Source organism: Zalophus californianus, chromosome 10, assembly GCF_009762305.2.
Source record: "Zalophus californianus isolate mZalCal1 chromosome 10, mZalCal1.pri.v2, whole genome shotgun sequence".
In the NCBI taxonomy this organism is placed as follows: domain Eukaryota; kingdom Metazoa; phylum Chordata; class Mammalia; order Carnivora; family Otariidae; genus Zalophus; species Zalophus californianus.
The window spans coordinates 73287922-73304311 of record NC_045604.1 but is presented as its reverse complement, the minus strand read 5'-3'; the positions used below and the strand labels follow the sequence as shown (position 1 = coordinate 73304311).

The window sequence follows — 16390 nt, the reverse complement described above, 5'->3', positions numbered from 1 at the left end:
GGGTGGGCAGAGGGAAGGGGACAAACAGACTCCACAATGAGTGTGGGGTCTGATGTGGGGCTTGATCCCATGTCCCTGATATCATGACCTGAGCTGAAATCAAGAGTCGGATGCTCTGAGCCACTAACCACCCAGGTGCCCCAAGAGAACCCCTGCTTTGGGGTATAGATTTCCTGTGTGTTACATCTGCCTTTGTTCTAAACCTACCAGAGGATGTTGGAATGTTTTAAGTGGTCGTATGTATTTTTTTTAAGTAAGAGAAAAAATACTTTTCTGTTTGTCTAATTTACCATTTCCAGTGTTCTCCATTCTTTTCTGAAGATTTGAATTTCTCTCTGGTATTGTTTCCTTTCAACTGGAAGAACTTGCTTTAGCATTCCCTGTAATGCTGGTCTGCTGGCAACAATTCGTTTTCTTTTCTCTGAAAAGGTCTTTATTTAGCCTTCATTTTGAGTTGACAGCTACACCTGAGCTATAATGGACACTCAGTTGTCATGGCTTCAACTTTACTATGTTTTAAAAAAGATGAGGATGTAGCTAACTCTGTGGGAGGAACCTGGTGTCCAACTGCATTTCCTCAGTGTGCCTGGACGCCACACTGCCCTGCTCGAATGGCTTTTTAATTCTCTTCACACTCGTTCGTAGTATTCACCTAGTGGCTCTGGAGTGGCCGTCAGCTGCCAAGCACTGTTCTAGGCTCTGGGGACATGTTGAGGGGCCGCCCGTTCCCTTCCTTGTGGAGCTTATGTTTCAATGGAAGGAGGCACAATATAAGCAGATAGTTATTTAAACAATCTCTGAAGGTCAGAAGTATGAATAAAATAGAGTAAGAAAACGTGACCAGGATCAAGTGGTACAGCCACTGCTTTCCATAGGCTGGTCAGGGAAGGCCTTGGAGCGGACTGGGAAGGAGCCAGCCATGCCTAGGGAAAGGCTTCCCATGCAGAGGGAAGGGCAAGGATAGTGGCCCAGAGAGTAACATGGGAAGACCCTAGAGGCAGAGACATGATTATAATTACTAACTCTGAGCACTTGACCTCCCTCGCTCCATTTAGTCCTCACGATAACGTTGTTATCTTCTCCATGACATGAAAGACTAGTGATGAAGACAGAAACTGAGGCACTTGGCTCAAGATCAGTGGAGGGTGGCCAGGAGTTGCACCCAGACAGCCTGGACTCCAGAGCCTGCCTGCCTGACCGCATCTAGACCTACCTCCACAAAGCACATTGTGTCTTTAAGTCAGCTCTGTGGTCAGACACTGAGCCCATCTCCTTTTTTTCCAGGTGTACAAAAGAGCCAAGGCACTGGACCAGTCTGACAACGACATGTCTGCCGTGTACCGAGCCTACATACACTAAGCCCTTGATACCCCACCCGTGCCCCCCCAATCTTCCCTCTGACCCCTCCTCCTCACATGGGGTTGGGGTCCTGGGACTTAACTCTGGACCAGTCCACCTGTCTCCATCTCCTTTTATACAGACTTTGAGACTTGCCATCAGCACAGCACACAGCGTCACTCCTCCCCTGGAGGTCCTGGGGAGGGGAGGGGTGTCAGCAGGATTGGCCTTTGGGAAAGCTCTTGAGCTGGGCACTGGCCCTGGACTAGGTGGCTGTGTGTTCACACACACACACACACACACACACACACACAAACACACACACAACCCCTATACACCACACACTGGCTCTCACCCCAGGATAGAAGCTGCCCAGAAACTGCTGCCTGGCTTCCCCCCCCCCCCGCCGCCCCCTTCTGAGCTTGTCTTATCTCAGACCCTTTCCAGTCAAGGAAATAGAATCAGCAGTAAGAACTGGAAGCCTTTCCACTTCCTTCCTTCAGAGCGAAGAGGCTGTGGTTATGTTCACATCCCGCCTGGATCCCGCACATGAAACAGAGGCTCTGGGTCAAGATGAGCCAGCACTGACTCCAAACAGAGGGTCCTCATGGGCCCTCCAACCTCAGGTGACCAGCTGATGAGGATTGTCATGTTTAACCTACCAGTGTGCAACCAACTTTCCATAAATGCCTTTGTGAACTGAAAAGAAATTGGCCAAGTTGAGCAGACACAGGGCTCTGGCTCTCTAGGGAGAGCAGCAAATCGCCAGCACATTAGGTGAGCCCCACAGAAGCCTACTCTCGTCACTGCTCTTGAGCACCTGTCCCAGAAGTTACCGTCACTGCAGAGCCCTGGGCTGGGATCAGACTTTCTTGCTTGGTGTAGGGAGAGCTCACTCCTCACCAGGCTCTTTTAGTATTTGGATTTGCATTCCAGCCCTTGGGAACAGGTATCCTGAGGGCCACCAGGGAGGAGTGAAGAGGGAGGAGAGTGGGGTTCCTTCCTGTTTTCCGTTATGCTGCAGACTCCCACCTCATTCTGGAAGAGTCACTCTGACTGGGTCCCCTCACAGCAGTCCCACACTCTCCAGCCTGCTCCTGCACATGTTCCCCACCTGCCCATCTCTTCATTCTCCCTTTCTCCTTTTCTTCCCATGGAGACAGTGTTTCTGTCTGTCCCTTCTTTGGCCCATACCCAGCCTGACCAACGATGGCCATTTCTTAGGCTCAGCTCTTGAAACAGGAACGAGTGTCTTCACTTCAGCCAGAAGCATGGTCTTCGATGCTTCCAGGGCCCCAGGGTCTCGGGAGGGAAGAGAACTGGGCCTGACCCAGCCTGAACTATCTGACCCTAAGAGGTGGATCTAAGACATCCTCGAGACCCTAACATTTCTCCTTGGACAGGGGACCAGAGAGGCTTGGAATGTGGCATAAAAACAAGGAGAAGTCACCTAAAGGATGTCAATGTTCTCTCCCTCTGCATGGGTTGCATTTTCCAAAGTCACACTTTGCAGGTCAGCGTTTTTAGTGAATATATAGAATGAGACCACATTGGTGTGGGCCCCTACCCCCTCAACCTTGGCCCATTTGCGCTGATCAGAATCCAGGCTAGGGGATCTCAGAAGACATAGGGGGAGGGCAAGGAAGATGCCTGCGTGTTTTTGGCATAACTTCACTGGGATTTGGAATTCTTTTCTGTCTGAACACAAAGCCTGTTCTAGTCCTAGCCGGACATTTTGGGGGGGGTGGGGGGGTGGGGAAGATACTGTAATGAAACTGGTTAGTCAATGTTGTCTTAATATTGTTGACAATTCTGTAAAGTTTCTTTTTATGAGTATTTCTGTTTAAGCTATTTCACCTTTGTTTTGAAATCCTTCCCTTTTAGGAGAAAATGTGACACTTGTGAAAAAGCTTGTAAGAAAGCCCCTCTTCCGCGACCCCCCCCTTTTTTTTCTTTAAACCTACTTTAAAGGACAAATCTAGGTAATTAAGGTTGTGAATTTTTATTTTTGCTTTGTTTTTAAAGAACATTTGTCTTTCAGAATAGGATTGTGTGATAATGTTTAAATGGCAAAAACAAAACATGATTTTGTGCAATTAACAAAAAGCTACTGCAAGCAAAATAAAACGTTTCTTGGTAACACAATTGTGACTGATTACCTCGGCAGTGGTTACTGCCTGCACCCAGAGGAGGGAGGAGGGCCGGGAGCGCCGGGACTGTCGGCTCAGTGGGCTCCTTCCTCCCGGCCCAACGGAACCGGAGAGCTCAGGGCGCGGAGGGCGAGGCCGAGCAGGAACAAGCTGCTCCGCCCGCCAATCGCCGGGCGCGGCGAGAACAAGCCATCCCGATGGCCAATCAGTGAGCGCAAGCGGAGCAGGGCGCCGTATCAGAGCCTGGGAGGGGCGGTACAAGCGGCCGCCGTGCTCCACCCGGAGAGTGGCGGTGGATGCGGCGCCCGAGCGCCCAGCGCCCCGGGTAGCTTCCGCCGGCGGCGTGGGAGAGCCGGCGCAAGCGGGTTCGCGCAGCCGCCAGCCTCGATTTGGAGCGCCCGCTCGGCCGGTCGGAGGCGGGGGAGGGGGCCCGAGAGCGGGGCGGGAGCGCGCGCAGCCAATCGGCGGCGGGGGTGGGCCCGGGCGCCGCGGGCGCACTGACGGCCGGTGGACCGAGCCTGAAGCGGACTGCGGGCCGGTGACCGTTGCTGAGCGGCGGCGATGGCGACCGCGATGGCAGCGACGGCGGCGGAGCGAGCAGTGCTGGTGAGGCGCGCGGGCGGGGTGGGGCGGGGGATGGCGGGTCCGGGCGACTGACGTCCGGCCTGTCCCCGCAGGAGGAGGAGTTCCGCTGGCTGCTGCACGACGAGGTGCACGCCGTGCTCAGGCAGCTGCAGGACATCCTCAAGGTAAGGCTTCTGGCGGGCCGACCCCGCTGCGGCTCCTTCCCGGGCCACCGCGCCTGTCTTCCGAGCGCCTGCTGTGGACGCGACGCGCGTTGTGCAGACCAGGCCCTACCCTAGTGGACTTGGCGTCCAGTCGGGGCACCACTACATGATTGCCCACTTAATCACAAGCAGCTGTGTGAGAGTGCTGGGCTGGGCCTGGAATGAGCCCCCGGCTTAGGGGGTCGGGGTTGGGGTCATGGAATGCTTCCCTTGAAGCTTGATCTCAAGGTCTCCAGCATCGTACTCAACCTCATGAGGCCTCCCTATCGCAAGAACGAGATTGCAGTACCGGCCTCACGGGGCTGTTGTGAACATAAGTCAATTCACAAAAATGTCTAGGCATTGCCTGCTATGGCCAGAATTTCGAGTTACCATGAGTACTGTCATTCCCTGACTCTGCTCCCCACACTCAAGCATCTTAACCAAGCCTGGAGGTCATCTCTGTTCTATATCCCTGAGTTGGGCATGAGGTAGGCGTCCAGGGAATGTGGAAGAAACAGCTATCCACTCTGGTAGGACCTGAAACTCAGGTGGTGGGGGAGGGGCCAGAGAAATGGGAAGGTGCCCTGGAGGCTTGAGAGGAGCCCACTTTGTCCCTCCCCTGGCCAACCCAGGAATGGGGCTTCTGGAAGGAGTGGTGAGCTGGATTGGGTGAACTTTACTCCACTGCCCTCTGCCCCTCCAGGAGGCCTCGCTCCGCTTCACTCTGCCATGCTCTGGTACGGGCACCGAGGGGCCTGCCAAGCAGGAGAACTTCATCCTTGGCAGCTGTAGGTGAGCCGGGCTGAGCAGAAACAAGAGGGATGGACTGTTTGGAAGGGGGACACCTGGGATACTGCACAGCCAAGGCCCTGCCATGCAGACTGATTTCAGCCCCAACATCCAGAGGGTGTGCTGTGGGACAGCCTGGACCATCCTGTGACAGCCAGGGCAACCTGCTGGGAGGGCTAGGTGGTGGAAAAGGGCAGCCGCAGGCACTGCTCTGACCCCCGCGTGTTGCAGCACAGACCAGGTGAAGGGCGTGCTGACTCTGCAAGGGGACGCGCTGAGCCAGGCGGTGAGTCCCCCAGCCCCTCTTCCCTTTCCCTGCTGCTGAAGGATCCAGTGGGGAAGAGTGTGGGGGCCTCCTGCTGAGCTTTGCCTTTAACAGTTGGCTCTGTGACCCTGGGCAGGATCCTTGACCTCTCTGGGCCTCAGTTTCCTCATTTGTGAAGTAACAACCCACCCTGCCAAACCTCCTCTGGAATTGGTGTGTGGCTTCAGTGAGAGGTGCAGGAAGGGGGATGCTTTGCACACGGCCTGGCCCTGAATCTGGGCCCAGTGAAGCGTGGGCAATGGAGGGATCAGGCTGGCCCCAATTCAAAGTGGAATCAGCCAACATCTGAGCTCCGTCTGTGCCAGGCCCCAGGATGTGGGGGAAGGTGCCTTTCCTCCAGTAGTAGGTGTTCAGTGCATTGGCCTGTATCCATGCTCCCTTTCTGCCCACAGTCACACCTCCTCCCAGCTGAAGCCACCTTCCCCTTTCTCTTTTCCCTTTTGTTTCTTTGTGGTTCCTCTTGGGCCTGAGTTCCTGTTTCACGGGAACTGACCTCCCTGTTCACACCCCAAATGGCCAGGGTTCTGGGAGACTTTCTGCCCTGTGGAATGACTGGGGCCTGAGCCGCCACACACACGCCATGTCTGCCCCCTGCTCAAGGTCTCAGAGTGGCCAAAAGCAGGAGGGCGGTCCTCCTGCTTATACACTCTTGCCTGTCAGGACGTGAACCTGAAGATACCGCGGAACAACCAGCTGCTGCACTTCGCCTTCCGAGAGGACAAGCAGTGGAAGCTGCAGCAGGTAATTGGGCCCTTCCCCTGCCAGGGCTCAAGCCACAAGCTCAGGCAGGCAGCGGCAGGCCTGAGCAGCACTGAGGCCTCCTGGGGTGGCCATGGGGGACTTAAGGCTGCAGCAAGCCTGGGAGGGTGTTTCCTAGCAGCAAAGCTGGCGCAGGCAGTGCCTGGGGCTCCAGAGGCTTGCCTGGAGGGAGGTGAGAACCTATTCTGTCTATAGGCCCCTGGGCCCCAATGGGAACCACAGGGATCCTCTTGAACAAGAAACTCCCCTTCCCAGAGCCTCCAGGGGCTTCCACTGGCTCCTGGGACAAAGTCCATGCTCCCTACCAGCTCCTGTGTGATTGGACCCCTGCTCCTCCACCTCAGGGCCTTCGCCCATGTTCCTTGCTCTGCCTGGGGCCCTCTCTTGCTGCTTTTCTCATCACTTGGGTGATGCCCAAGAGGCATTTCCCTGGGGCCTCCCTTGACCTCCAGCTAAAGAGGCTCCTCCTCCCCCATCCTGCAGAGTCACCCTCTTGTCCTTGTGCAAGTCACTCAGTGTGTTGTTATCTTGTGCCTTTGCTCTGCTACCATCTGTCCTTCTTTAGAAGGTGAGCTGTGCGATGGCAGGCCTTCCAGAGTCTGTGCCATGTGCCCAACACCCAGTCAGGGCCTGCCTTCGGGGGGCACAGAAAGGACAGCTGGCGGGGAAGGGTCGGGCAGGCAGTACCTCGGGGTGAGGGCCCGTCATCTGGGGCCCTGGAGACTGTGGCTTCTCTGAAGTTGGCATCTCTTCCTCCTGAGGCCCAGCCCACTGACCTCTCAGTGGACATTTTTTTCAGATCCAGGATGCCAGGAACCACGTAAGCCAGGCCATTTACCTCCTTGCCAACCGGGATGAAAGTTACCAGTTCAGGACAGGAGCAGAGGTCCTCAAGGTGAGCTGCCTACAGGAACAGAAGCAGCAGGATCCCTATGCCTGTCCCTGGCCCTGGCCCTGACCCCTGACCAGGCCCCTGGAGAGCTCTGCCCCCACATCCTCAGGTGCAGCTGATGGTGGACCCATCACCTCTCGGTGTGCACATATCCATGCAGACACAGTCAAATGATTCACAGCCCAGGTTCCAGACTCAGACCTGGGTTCTGATCCCAGGGCCTCCACTGTAAGCCGTGCAACCCCAGGTCACTTTCTTAGCTGTTCTGTGCCTCAGTAGCCTCACCTATAAAATGGGACCATGGTGTCGCCACTAGCGGTTGTGATGATGCAGGTGGAGCAGCCCCTGGCACATGCTCCGTGAAGAGCAGCTGCTAACAGCACTACTAGCCATAGGGAAACCCTTGTGATTTGCAAAGTGACTTCACATGGTGTGGAGGGAAGAGCTGCTCTTATATGCCCCAAACTCGTGCTTTAGCTCTGTCCCTGACTTGCTGTGTATCTTTAGGTGATTCACCTACCCTCTCTGGACCTCTGAGTCCTCATATGAAAACTTAGAACTAGATGGACTAAAGTCCCTCCCGGAACTGTGACCACCCTGGGTGTAGGCAGTGCAGCCCCCATGCCTCCACCCAAAATTTCCCTTTCTTAGAAGCCAGGTCACCCCCACCCCCATCGCAACATCTGAAGCAGTGGAAATTGGGGCTCTGGGGAGTTCAGGCCAGAGCTTTGGTCTGTGGCAAAGGAAAACGATGAGTTCCAGATGGTTCCACTGTTCATTAGCTATGTGACCTTACCTCTCTGGAGCTTCACCTTTGAAAACGGTCTGGTGCCCACCTTAAGACCTCAACTTACCCATCCTATCACCTCCTCCAGGAAGCCTTCTCTGGCTCCTTGCACCCAACCGGGATTAAGGCCCCTTCCTCTAAGCTCCTTCATTGCCTGCACCCCCATCCACAAAGCCCTCATGCCTTTGGGACTAACTCCAGGGATCTTCCATCTTCCATTCCCCATTGGACCAGCACCCAGGATCCCATGCAATAGAACCTCCCGGATGGATGGTCAACAGTGCAGACGTCCAGTCCCCCACCCGCAGCTAGAGCCCAAATACCTGCACCTTTAACAAGCCCCACACTGTAGGGGTTCAGGCCTTGAGAGTGTGACTCCCGGGGGCAGGAGCTGGGAGCTACCATGACTTGGTCAGTCCCTATGCAGGAGGGCGGGGGCTGCCCTCACAGCAGCTATGACTGGCCCCCTCCCCACAGCTGATGGATGCTGTGATGCTGCAGCTGACCAGAGCCCGCAACCGCCTCACCACCCCGGCCACCCTTACTCTGCCTGAGATCGCTGCCAGTGGCCTCACGGTTAGTGTCTTAGGGCAGCCCCTGCTCCAGGAGAGGGAATGCCGCTGAGGAGCCCAGCTTGCCCCCTGGGAGGGACACAGGGCTGTGACGGGGTCCTGGAAACCCCAAACTGTTAGTTGGAGGTCTAGGCCTATGCCACAGTTTTCTGGGATAAGGTCCTCGGCTTCCATCTTGCATCCCCCAGATACCCCTGGTCTGGGTCAGTGGTTCCCAAGCCTGGTGCAGGAAGCTACCGGGAGCACCGGGAAGAGTCTGGAAGCCCCAGTCTATAGGCTGGGGAATGGGGTCCCCCAGGCGGTTCTGCCTGGCCCCTCACCCCACCTGCTTGCCCGGTCCTCGTCCCCAGCGGATGTTTGCCCCTGCCCTGCCCTCCGACTTGCTTGTCAACGTCTACATCAACCTCAACAAACTCTGCCTCACCGTCTACCAGCTGCATGCCCTGCAGCCCAATTCCACCAAGGTGAGGGGGACCCCACTCGCCCCCCACCCCCAAGTGCCTTGCAGCCTCTTGGGCCTGACTGGGTCTGGTGCTCTTCTACTTAGAACTTCCGCCCAGCTGGAGGCGCCGTGCTCCACAGCCCTGGGGCCATGTTGTAAGTAGGTGGGGGGGGCCTGGATCACCCTGCCCGCCCCAACTTTCTGCACTTTGGGGGCTGGGGGGGCCGGGCTGGTCAGGCCACCCCCAGGGACCCTCCTCCTCTCCCCAGTGAGTGGGGCTCCCAGCGCCTGGAGGTGAGCCACGTGCACAAGGTGGAGTGTGTGATCCCATGGCTCAACGACGCCCTCGTCTTCTTCACTGTGTCCCTGCAGCTCTGCCAGCAGCTCAAGGATAAGGTGGGGTGTGGGGACTGTGGGGGCGGGGCGGGCCGCTCTCAGACAGATGGGGCCAGCCGCATAGCAGGCTGCTAAGCCTTCTCATTTTGGAGGGATTCCAAGGAATCTTGTCACACCTCCAAAGCACCCCCAAATATTTTTTTTTAAAGATTTTATTTATTTATTCATGAGAGACAGAGGAGAAGAGAGAAAGGGAGAGAGAGAGAGAGAGAGAAGCAGAGGGAGAAGCAGGCTCCCAAGGAGCAGGGAGCCCGATGCGGGACTCGATCCCAGGACCCTGGGATCATGACCTGAGCCGAAGGCAGACGCCCAACCATCTGAGCCACCCAGGCGCCCAGCACCCCCAAATCTTAAGGTCCTTTGTACCTTCCACACACCCCAGGCAGATGGGCCACAGTGTGGCTGAGCAACAATACCCTCTCCCCGACACATTGCCCTTGAATCCTTGAAATCTCACGGGGGTCAGAGGGTTCAGTAGGGGTGAAACCCCCTAACACCTCCACTCACCATGTCCCCCCACCTCTCTCCCTCCCCAGATCTCCGTGTTCTCCAGCTACTGGAGCTACAGGCCTTTCTGAGCAGAGCACCCAAGAGCCTGACCCCCAGGGAAATGGCCCTTGTCCCCCTCACCCATCCCCCCAAGAATGCTGGCCAGAGCCAGAACCGGGCAGCCTGGGCTATTATTTATTTTCCTCTTCATCCCATCCTGCCCATCACATTTGCACAGATGGAAATGAACACTGGAACCACTGAGAGACAGGGATGCTGGCTTCCTTTTCATTTCGTAGGGGGTGGTCAGGAAGGTGGGACGGGGGGCGGCCAGGAAGGCAGAGCCCAGAGGTGGCCCACATTCCAAACCCTGCCCTCCCTGCACAGCAGGAACCTTTGGACCCAGGGTGGCACCAGGCCCAGGGGCCCTCCTTCCCCCTCCTTTTTCTGCCTTCTGAGCTGCCCCAGGATGGTACGAGCAGCGGCACGCCCCCCTCCAGTGGAAGGTGAGGAGTGGGTGGTGGCCCTAAGCTGTGAGTCAGGAGGGCAGACAGAAAGCCATCCACCACCAGCTGTGATACCCTTGAATGCGTCTGCTCCATGTCCCTCACAAGGCCTCCAGGAAATAAAGATCATCTGACTTTACCTGGAGCATCTGTCTGTCTGTCTGAGTGAGGACCAGGCTGGGGATCCCAGATAGTCAGGACCTGGGTGGGGTACCCAATGATGGAGCCCCTGGCCTCCCTGTCCCACCTTTGAGGGGGTCCTCCAGGCCGCCAGGGGACTGAGTGGGCTGGGGACAAGGTTTCGGCCTGGGCGTTGGGGCCCCTGAGTTGGAGCCCAGCTTCGCCTCCTGTCAGCAGCTGCTGTGTGACCTGGAGCTGTGAGGGAGCAGGTGGGCTTCCGGAGAAAGCAGTGAGTGCCCACACTGCCCACCCCTGACGGGAAGCTTGGAACACACTCCAGACGCAGGCTCTGGGCAAACGAGGCTTTGTTACTGTTGCCCAGCAGGACACACGGACGGGGTGGGGGCTGGTGGGCTTGCCATGTTAAGGTTCCAAGGCCAAGTTATCCACTCCCCTGGGGTGTACCTGCAAGAGAGGCTTCACTCGTGTGTGCCCTGCCGGCCCCTCTCCACAGGAGGCCCAACACCCTCCTCTCCCCAGGGCAGTTCCAGGCTGCCCCTGGCGCCTGCCCAGACCCGGGGGCCAGTGGGGCTCACCTTCTGGGGTCTGGAGGCGCGGCGGCTGCAGGAGCTGTGGCAGCAGCAGTGGGTACAAACGAGCAACATCAGGAGCAGCACGGTGCCTGGGGGTGGGACGGGTGTCCAGATATGGCACTTGGCCAGGTCCAGGACAGGTCAAGAGGGGCCAGGGGCCAAGGCCACACTCACCGAGGAAAATGAGGAAGATGATGAAGGCAGCAGTGTCCCAGTTGGACTGGAACGGCTCACCACTCCTCAGTTTCCCCAGCACTTCCTGGGCTGTGGTCTCCAGCTCTTCCGCCAAGTCCATCTCAGCTCGAGGCCTCTGAGTGCCACCTGCCCCAGCCCCCCAGGGGCTGCCTCAGAACCCTGTTCTCTGGGGCTGGGCTGCATCCAGGCCTCCCGCAGTCCAGCCCCCGCCCTGCCCCTGCCCCTGCCCCCCTCCCACGCCACCCCTCGGCCCCTGCCCTGTCCCTTCCCGCTCCGCCCCCACCCCCAGACCCCCACCAGCCTCCGACCTCCCTCAGCCAGGCAGGTTCCTGGTCCGGAGAACACCAACTACTTCCTGCTTCCGGATCCGCGAAGTTGCCACCTGAGGCCCTTGCACCTTGGCAACCAGTCCCACCTTTCCCAGGGGGTGGCCAGACTTCGGAGGGCGGGGCCTGTGCCCTAGCAGGTGTGCTTACAGCCTCCCAACAGCAGCAGGTGCTGCGGGACCCAGGGAGGTAGCCACAGCCCCCTAAGCCTCTTCACAGGGGGATTTTTCCCTTTCTCTCAGTAGACCAGACGAGCAGCCTGGAACACAGTGTGCCCTGGGCTGCTGTGGACCTCATGAATGAAGACAGGAGGGAGGGAAGAAGACAGTAGGAAGGGAAGGTGGGAGGGAGGAGCGGGAAACGTGGTTTCCATTCCTCCCTTTCCTGGGCAGGTGGGATTTCCCGGGCACTATACTAGGAGTCTTCTGTATCCTTGTTTGCTCTACTAATCCTCAGGATAATCCTTACGAGAAGATGATTATCCTCTCTCAAACAAGCTCTTCCCCTGGAACTTGGGGACCTGGGGCCCCGATACTGGCCAGAAAGGCAGCTCTCACTCCCTGCCTTCAGCGCAGGCGTGTCCAGGCCCAACCGGGGGCCAGAGACTGCGCAGCACCGGAGGTCGGCCGTGAGCCAGGTGGACACAATTTCTGGTGCTTGTGGTGCTTGTGGTACTTGTGGTCTAGCAGGGGAGAACGCCTCAGCTAGTGTGAGGCTCCACACCTAACACCACACATCCACTACCGGGTGTGTCCTCGAGGCAACCCTCAAGTGGCTCTTACCATTCTCCCCACTTACAGGTATGAAAGGTGCCGCCTTGAAAAGTTTAGCAACCAGCTCAAGTCACACACCTAATGCACTCATTTCCCGTTTCTGCTATAACATACCACCACACACTTAGTGGCTTGAAACAATCCAAATTTATTGTCTTACGGTTCTGGAGGTCAGAGTCTAAAACAGGTCGGCAGGGCTGTGTTCCTTCTGAAGGCTCTAGGGGACAGTCCGTTCCTTGCCTTTTCTAGCTTCTAGTGGCCACCCACGTTCCTTTGTTCATCCCAGTCTCTGCTTCCGTCCTGGTCTTCTCTGACTCTGGCCCTCCTGGCCTCCCTCTCACGAGGACCCCTGGGATCACATTGGATCATCTCACCATCAGAATCCTTAATGACGTTTGCAAAGTCCCTTTTGCTGGGTAAGTTAAAATATTTGTTCCAAGGTTCCAGGGATTACGATGAAGACATCTTTGGGAGCCATGATTCTGCCAGCCATACCCAGAGTGAGCAGAGAAGCAGAACTGGGACCCAGGCATTCAGATCCCAGAGCCCTTGACCAGCATATTCTAGGGTCTCCTGGGTCCCCTTCTTATACCCTACAATCCCTCTGTCCCATTCCGAGATCTCAGAGGCAGGGTCGTTTTGAAGCAACTGGAGTGTTATTGCCAAAGGAGGGGCGGGGGACGCAGCCCCTGTGGAAAACAATCAGGTAGTGCCTCAGAAAGTCACACGTGGTGATATCAAACACCCAGCTATTGCACCCCGACGTATAGACCCAAGAAAACTGAAAACAGGTTCTCAAAGACTTGTGCACAATTGTTCAACAGTGGCACTGATCACAAGAGCCAAAAGGTGGAAACAAAAGGTGGAATCAGCCCAAGCGTCCTTCAGCCGATGAATAGATAAACACTATGCGATCTGTCCATACTGTGGCACATTATTCAGCCATACAGAAGAATCAAGTACTAACACCTGCTACGGTATGGATGCACCTCAAAAATATGGTGCTCAGTGAAAGAGGCCAGACACAAGAGGCTACATAGTGTGTAGTTGTGTTTCTGTGAAACATCCAGAACGGGCACATCCATAGAGACAAAGTAGTTAGTGGTAGCCAGGGGCTGGGGAAAGCGGGGGAAGGGGAGTGAGTGCTTAGTGCTGATGGCATTTCCTTTGGGGTGATGAACATGTCTTGGAACAGGATAGGGGTGGCATTACAACATTGTGAATGTACTCAATTCAGATCTGCCACTTATCTGCTCTCTTTAGAACGGATAACGGTGGGGGAGCCTGGGTGGCTCAATCGACTGAGCATCTGACTTCTTGGTTTTGGCTCAGGTCATGATCTTGGGGTCCTGGGATTGAGCCCTGAGTTGGGCTCCATGTTCAGCAGGGAATCTCCTTGAAGATTCTCTCCCTCTGCTCCTCTTCCACCCCATTCTCTCTAATACATAAATCTTTTAAAAAAAGAATGGATAATGGTTAATTTTATGTGAATTTTACCTCAATTTTACTTATTTACTTTTTTATTTTATTTTTTTATTTCTTAAAGATTGTATTTATTTATTTGACAGAGAGACACAGCGAGAGAGGGAACACAGCAGGTGGAGTGGGAGAGGGAGAAGCAGGCTTCCTGCCAAGCAGGGAGCCTGATGCGGGGCTCGATCCCAGGACCTTGGGATCATGACCTGAGCCGAAGGCAGATGCTTAACAACTGAGCCACCCAGGTGCCCCTACTTATTTATTTTTAAGTAGGCTCTACACCCAGCATGGGGCTTGAACTCACAACCCCAAGACTAAGAGTTGCACACTCTACTGACTAAGGCAGCCAGGTACCCCTTTACCTCAATTTTAAAAAAGAGAGAAGCACTGGGGCACCTGGATAGCTCAGTCGGTTGAGCGTTCGACTCTTGATTTCAACTCAGGTCATGATCTCAGGGTTGTGAGATCGAGCCCCAAAGCAGGCTCCACGCCCTGCTTCGGGCCCCGTGCTAAGCGCAATCTACTTGGGATTCTCTCCCTCTGCCCCTGCCCCCTCAAATAAATAACATCTTTAAAAAAATGTTTTAAAAAGAGGAATAGGGGTCCCCAGCTGTGTCCCCTGTCCCCCCACCATTTGGCCTGGCTGGGTGGGCAGGAAGCCCTCTGTCTGCTCCTCTCCCCTCTGACCCTTAGCCTTCCTATCTAGACCCCTGGGTGCATTGTTTCTTGTTTTTCATGCCCATTATGAAAGTAAGACCTTCTGATGGTGGGGGTGGGGAGGTGAGACCTTCTCATTAAGGAAAATCTGGGACATTCCAAGCTGTTAAAATATGAAAATCACCATTAGAGCCCCCCAGACCCAAGCAGAGCAATGATGGGAGGCTGTGGCAGGACATATTTCAGGTGGGTCAGACTCCCCAGACTCGGATTCTGCTCCCAGCCCTTAATACCCACCAGGGTGTGACCTTGGGGCACAATCCCTGACCCTCTCTGCCTCAGTATCCTCTTCTGTAAAATTGGTGTATGCATAGTATCCCCCTTCTCAGGTTAAGCTGAGTGGAATAATCCCCATTAACACTCACTTAGCCTTATCAGGTGCTCTAGAAACTCACACTAGTTAGCCGTGTATTACTCACCCAAATCGTGGGTGAGATTCCCTCCAGTCTTCTGTTCTTTGTATACCTTTGGGCTGACCTGCCAGGCTCACACTGCTCAGATCATTTTAAGCCGGGCTTTTCCCAATCAACATCGCCAAGAGCGCCCAGCAAAAGACTGCTGCTTTCTGCAAACCTGATCATCCTGCTTGCAATGCAAGTGGTCACCCACTGGGACTTGCTTCCCACCCCCCAATTGTTCAGAATCCTACTGCCACTCACATGTGATGGTTTGGCGGGGTGGGGGGGTATGTTTTCTCTGCAGAGCAGCTTATTTCTTTAGGGGACATTTCAAAAGGCCAAATCTCTTCCTGCTCAAGGCCAGTCCACAAGTCCCCAGTACTGTTTGGTCATCACACCTAATGTTCTCATTTGCTTTGACGAAGAGGCCAGTCTCCCAGATCCCGCAAGAGCTGTGGACTCTTGGCTTGAGAGATTTGTCTGTTGGAGATGAAACCACGTTCCAGGACAGGCCCTGCCCAGCCCCACTCCCAGCTGAGCCTCTGCCGTCAGATGTGTAGAAGGTGGGGGAGCAGAGGGCAAGGGTATGGAGGGACAGAAGGCTAGCTGGGGCTCAGGACAATGGAGGTGAGTGGATTGGGGCAGACTTGTGGGCAGAGCAGGGTCAGCAAGCCACCTCCTGCTTTTGTAAATAGTTTTACGGGCACACAGCACACCCTTTACCGGTCCGTGGCTGCTTTCTCGCTATGACAGCAGGGCTGAAGGGTAAGTGCAATAGAGATGTTTTGACTCACAAAGCTGAACATCTTTACTATCTGGGCTTTCAGAGAAAATGCCAACACCTGGGACTGGGGACTGCTTACGTGCCAGGAAACAGGTGAGAAAGAACTGAGTCAGATGGATTAGGTATAAGAAACATCTTGGGGTGCCTGGGTGGCTCAGATGGCTGAGCGTCTGCCTTTGGCTCAGGTCATGATCCCAGGGTCCTGGGATCGAGCCCTGCATCAGGCTCCCTGCTTGGCGGGGAGCCTGCTTCTCCCTCTCCCTCTACTGTTCCCCCTGTTTGTGCTCCCTCGCTCTCTGTCAAATAAATAAAATCTTTAAAAAAAAGAAAAGAAAAGAAACATCTTATCAGGGACACGTCAGGGAGGGGTGAGGACTATGGCAAATTGGAGAGTTCATGGCCCAGCTAAAGAGGGCAGCTCATCAGCTGTGGGCTGGGCCCAGAATCGCCAGAGCTTACATTCTCTGACACACACTGAAAGTCTAGATGTTCCTGTGAACAAGAGAAGCGTTAGAGGGGTGTCTGGGTGGCTCAGTTGTTAAGCGTCTGCCTTCGGCTCAGGTCATGATCCCAGGGTCCTGGGATCGAGCCCCGCATCGGGCTCCCTGCTCCGTGGGAAGCCTGCTTCTCCCTCACCCACTTCCCCTGCTTGTGTTCCCTCTCTCGCTGTGTCTCTCTCTGTCAAATAAATAAAATCTTAAAAGAGAGAGAGAGAAGCATTAGAGGGTGAGCACATGGACTCAGATCCCACCCTGCCGCTTCCTCACTAGGTGGCCTTGAGCGGCTGGCTCGG

The 16390-nt window shown here is 55.6% G+C and overlaps 3 protein-coding genes across 10 annotated transcripts in view; 2 read left to right on the top strand and 1 right to left on the bottom strand.

Annotated features, from left to right (window-relative positions):
- GLYR1 (glyoxylate reductase 1 homolog) overlaps window positions 1–3483 on the top strand; it is a 35494-nt gene extending 32011 nt beyond the window's left edge. For all 8 annotated transcript variants that reach the window (XM_035722171.1, XM_035722172.1, XM_035722170.1 and 5 more), the window contains one exon: window positions 1285–3483. In XM_035722171.1, the coding sequence (XP_035578064.1) occupies window positions 1285–1359 (75 nt within the window). In that variant the 3' untranslated portion in view covers window positions 1360–3483. The remainder of the gene's footprint in view (window positions 1–1284) is intronic.
- Window positions 3484–3926: 443 nt separating this feature from the next.
- Window positions 3927–10354, top strand: ROGDI (rogdi atypical leucine zipper). The gene is made up of 11 exons (XM_027611151.1): window positions 3927–4094; window positions 4166–4237; window positions 4962–5050; window positions 5279–5333; window positions 6033–6113; window positions 6931–7026; window positions 8288–8386; window positions 8733–8846; window positions 8930–8979; window positions 9094–9220; window positions 9757–10354. The coding sequence occupies exons 1-11, from the start codon at window positions 4050–4052 to the stop codon at window positions 9796–9798; spliced, it is 870 nt and encodes a 289-aa protein (XP_027466952.1). The 5' UTR covers window positions 3927–4049; the 3' UTR covers window positions 9799–10354.
- Window positions 10355–10516: 162 nt separating this feature from the next.
- Window positions 10517–11524, bottom strand: SMIM22 (small integral membrane protein 22). Its single transcript, XM_027611152.2, has 4 exons — window positions 11432–11524; window positions 11103–11249; window positions 10932–11017; window positions 10517–10800 (listed from the first exon to the last, which is right to left on the bottom strand). The coding sequence occupies exons 2-4, from the start codon at window positions 11221–11223 to the stop codon at window positions 10759–10761; spliced, it is 249 nt and encodes an 82-aa protein (XP_027466953.1). The 5' UTR covers window positions 11224–11249; window positions 11432–11524; the 3' UTR covers window positions 10517–10758.
- Between the last annotated feature and the right edge of the window lie 4866 nt (window positions 11525–16390).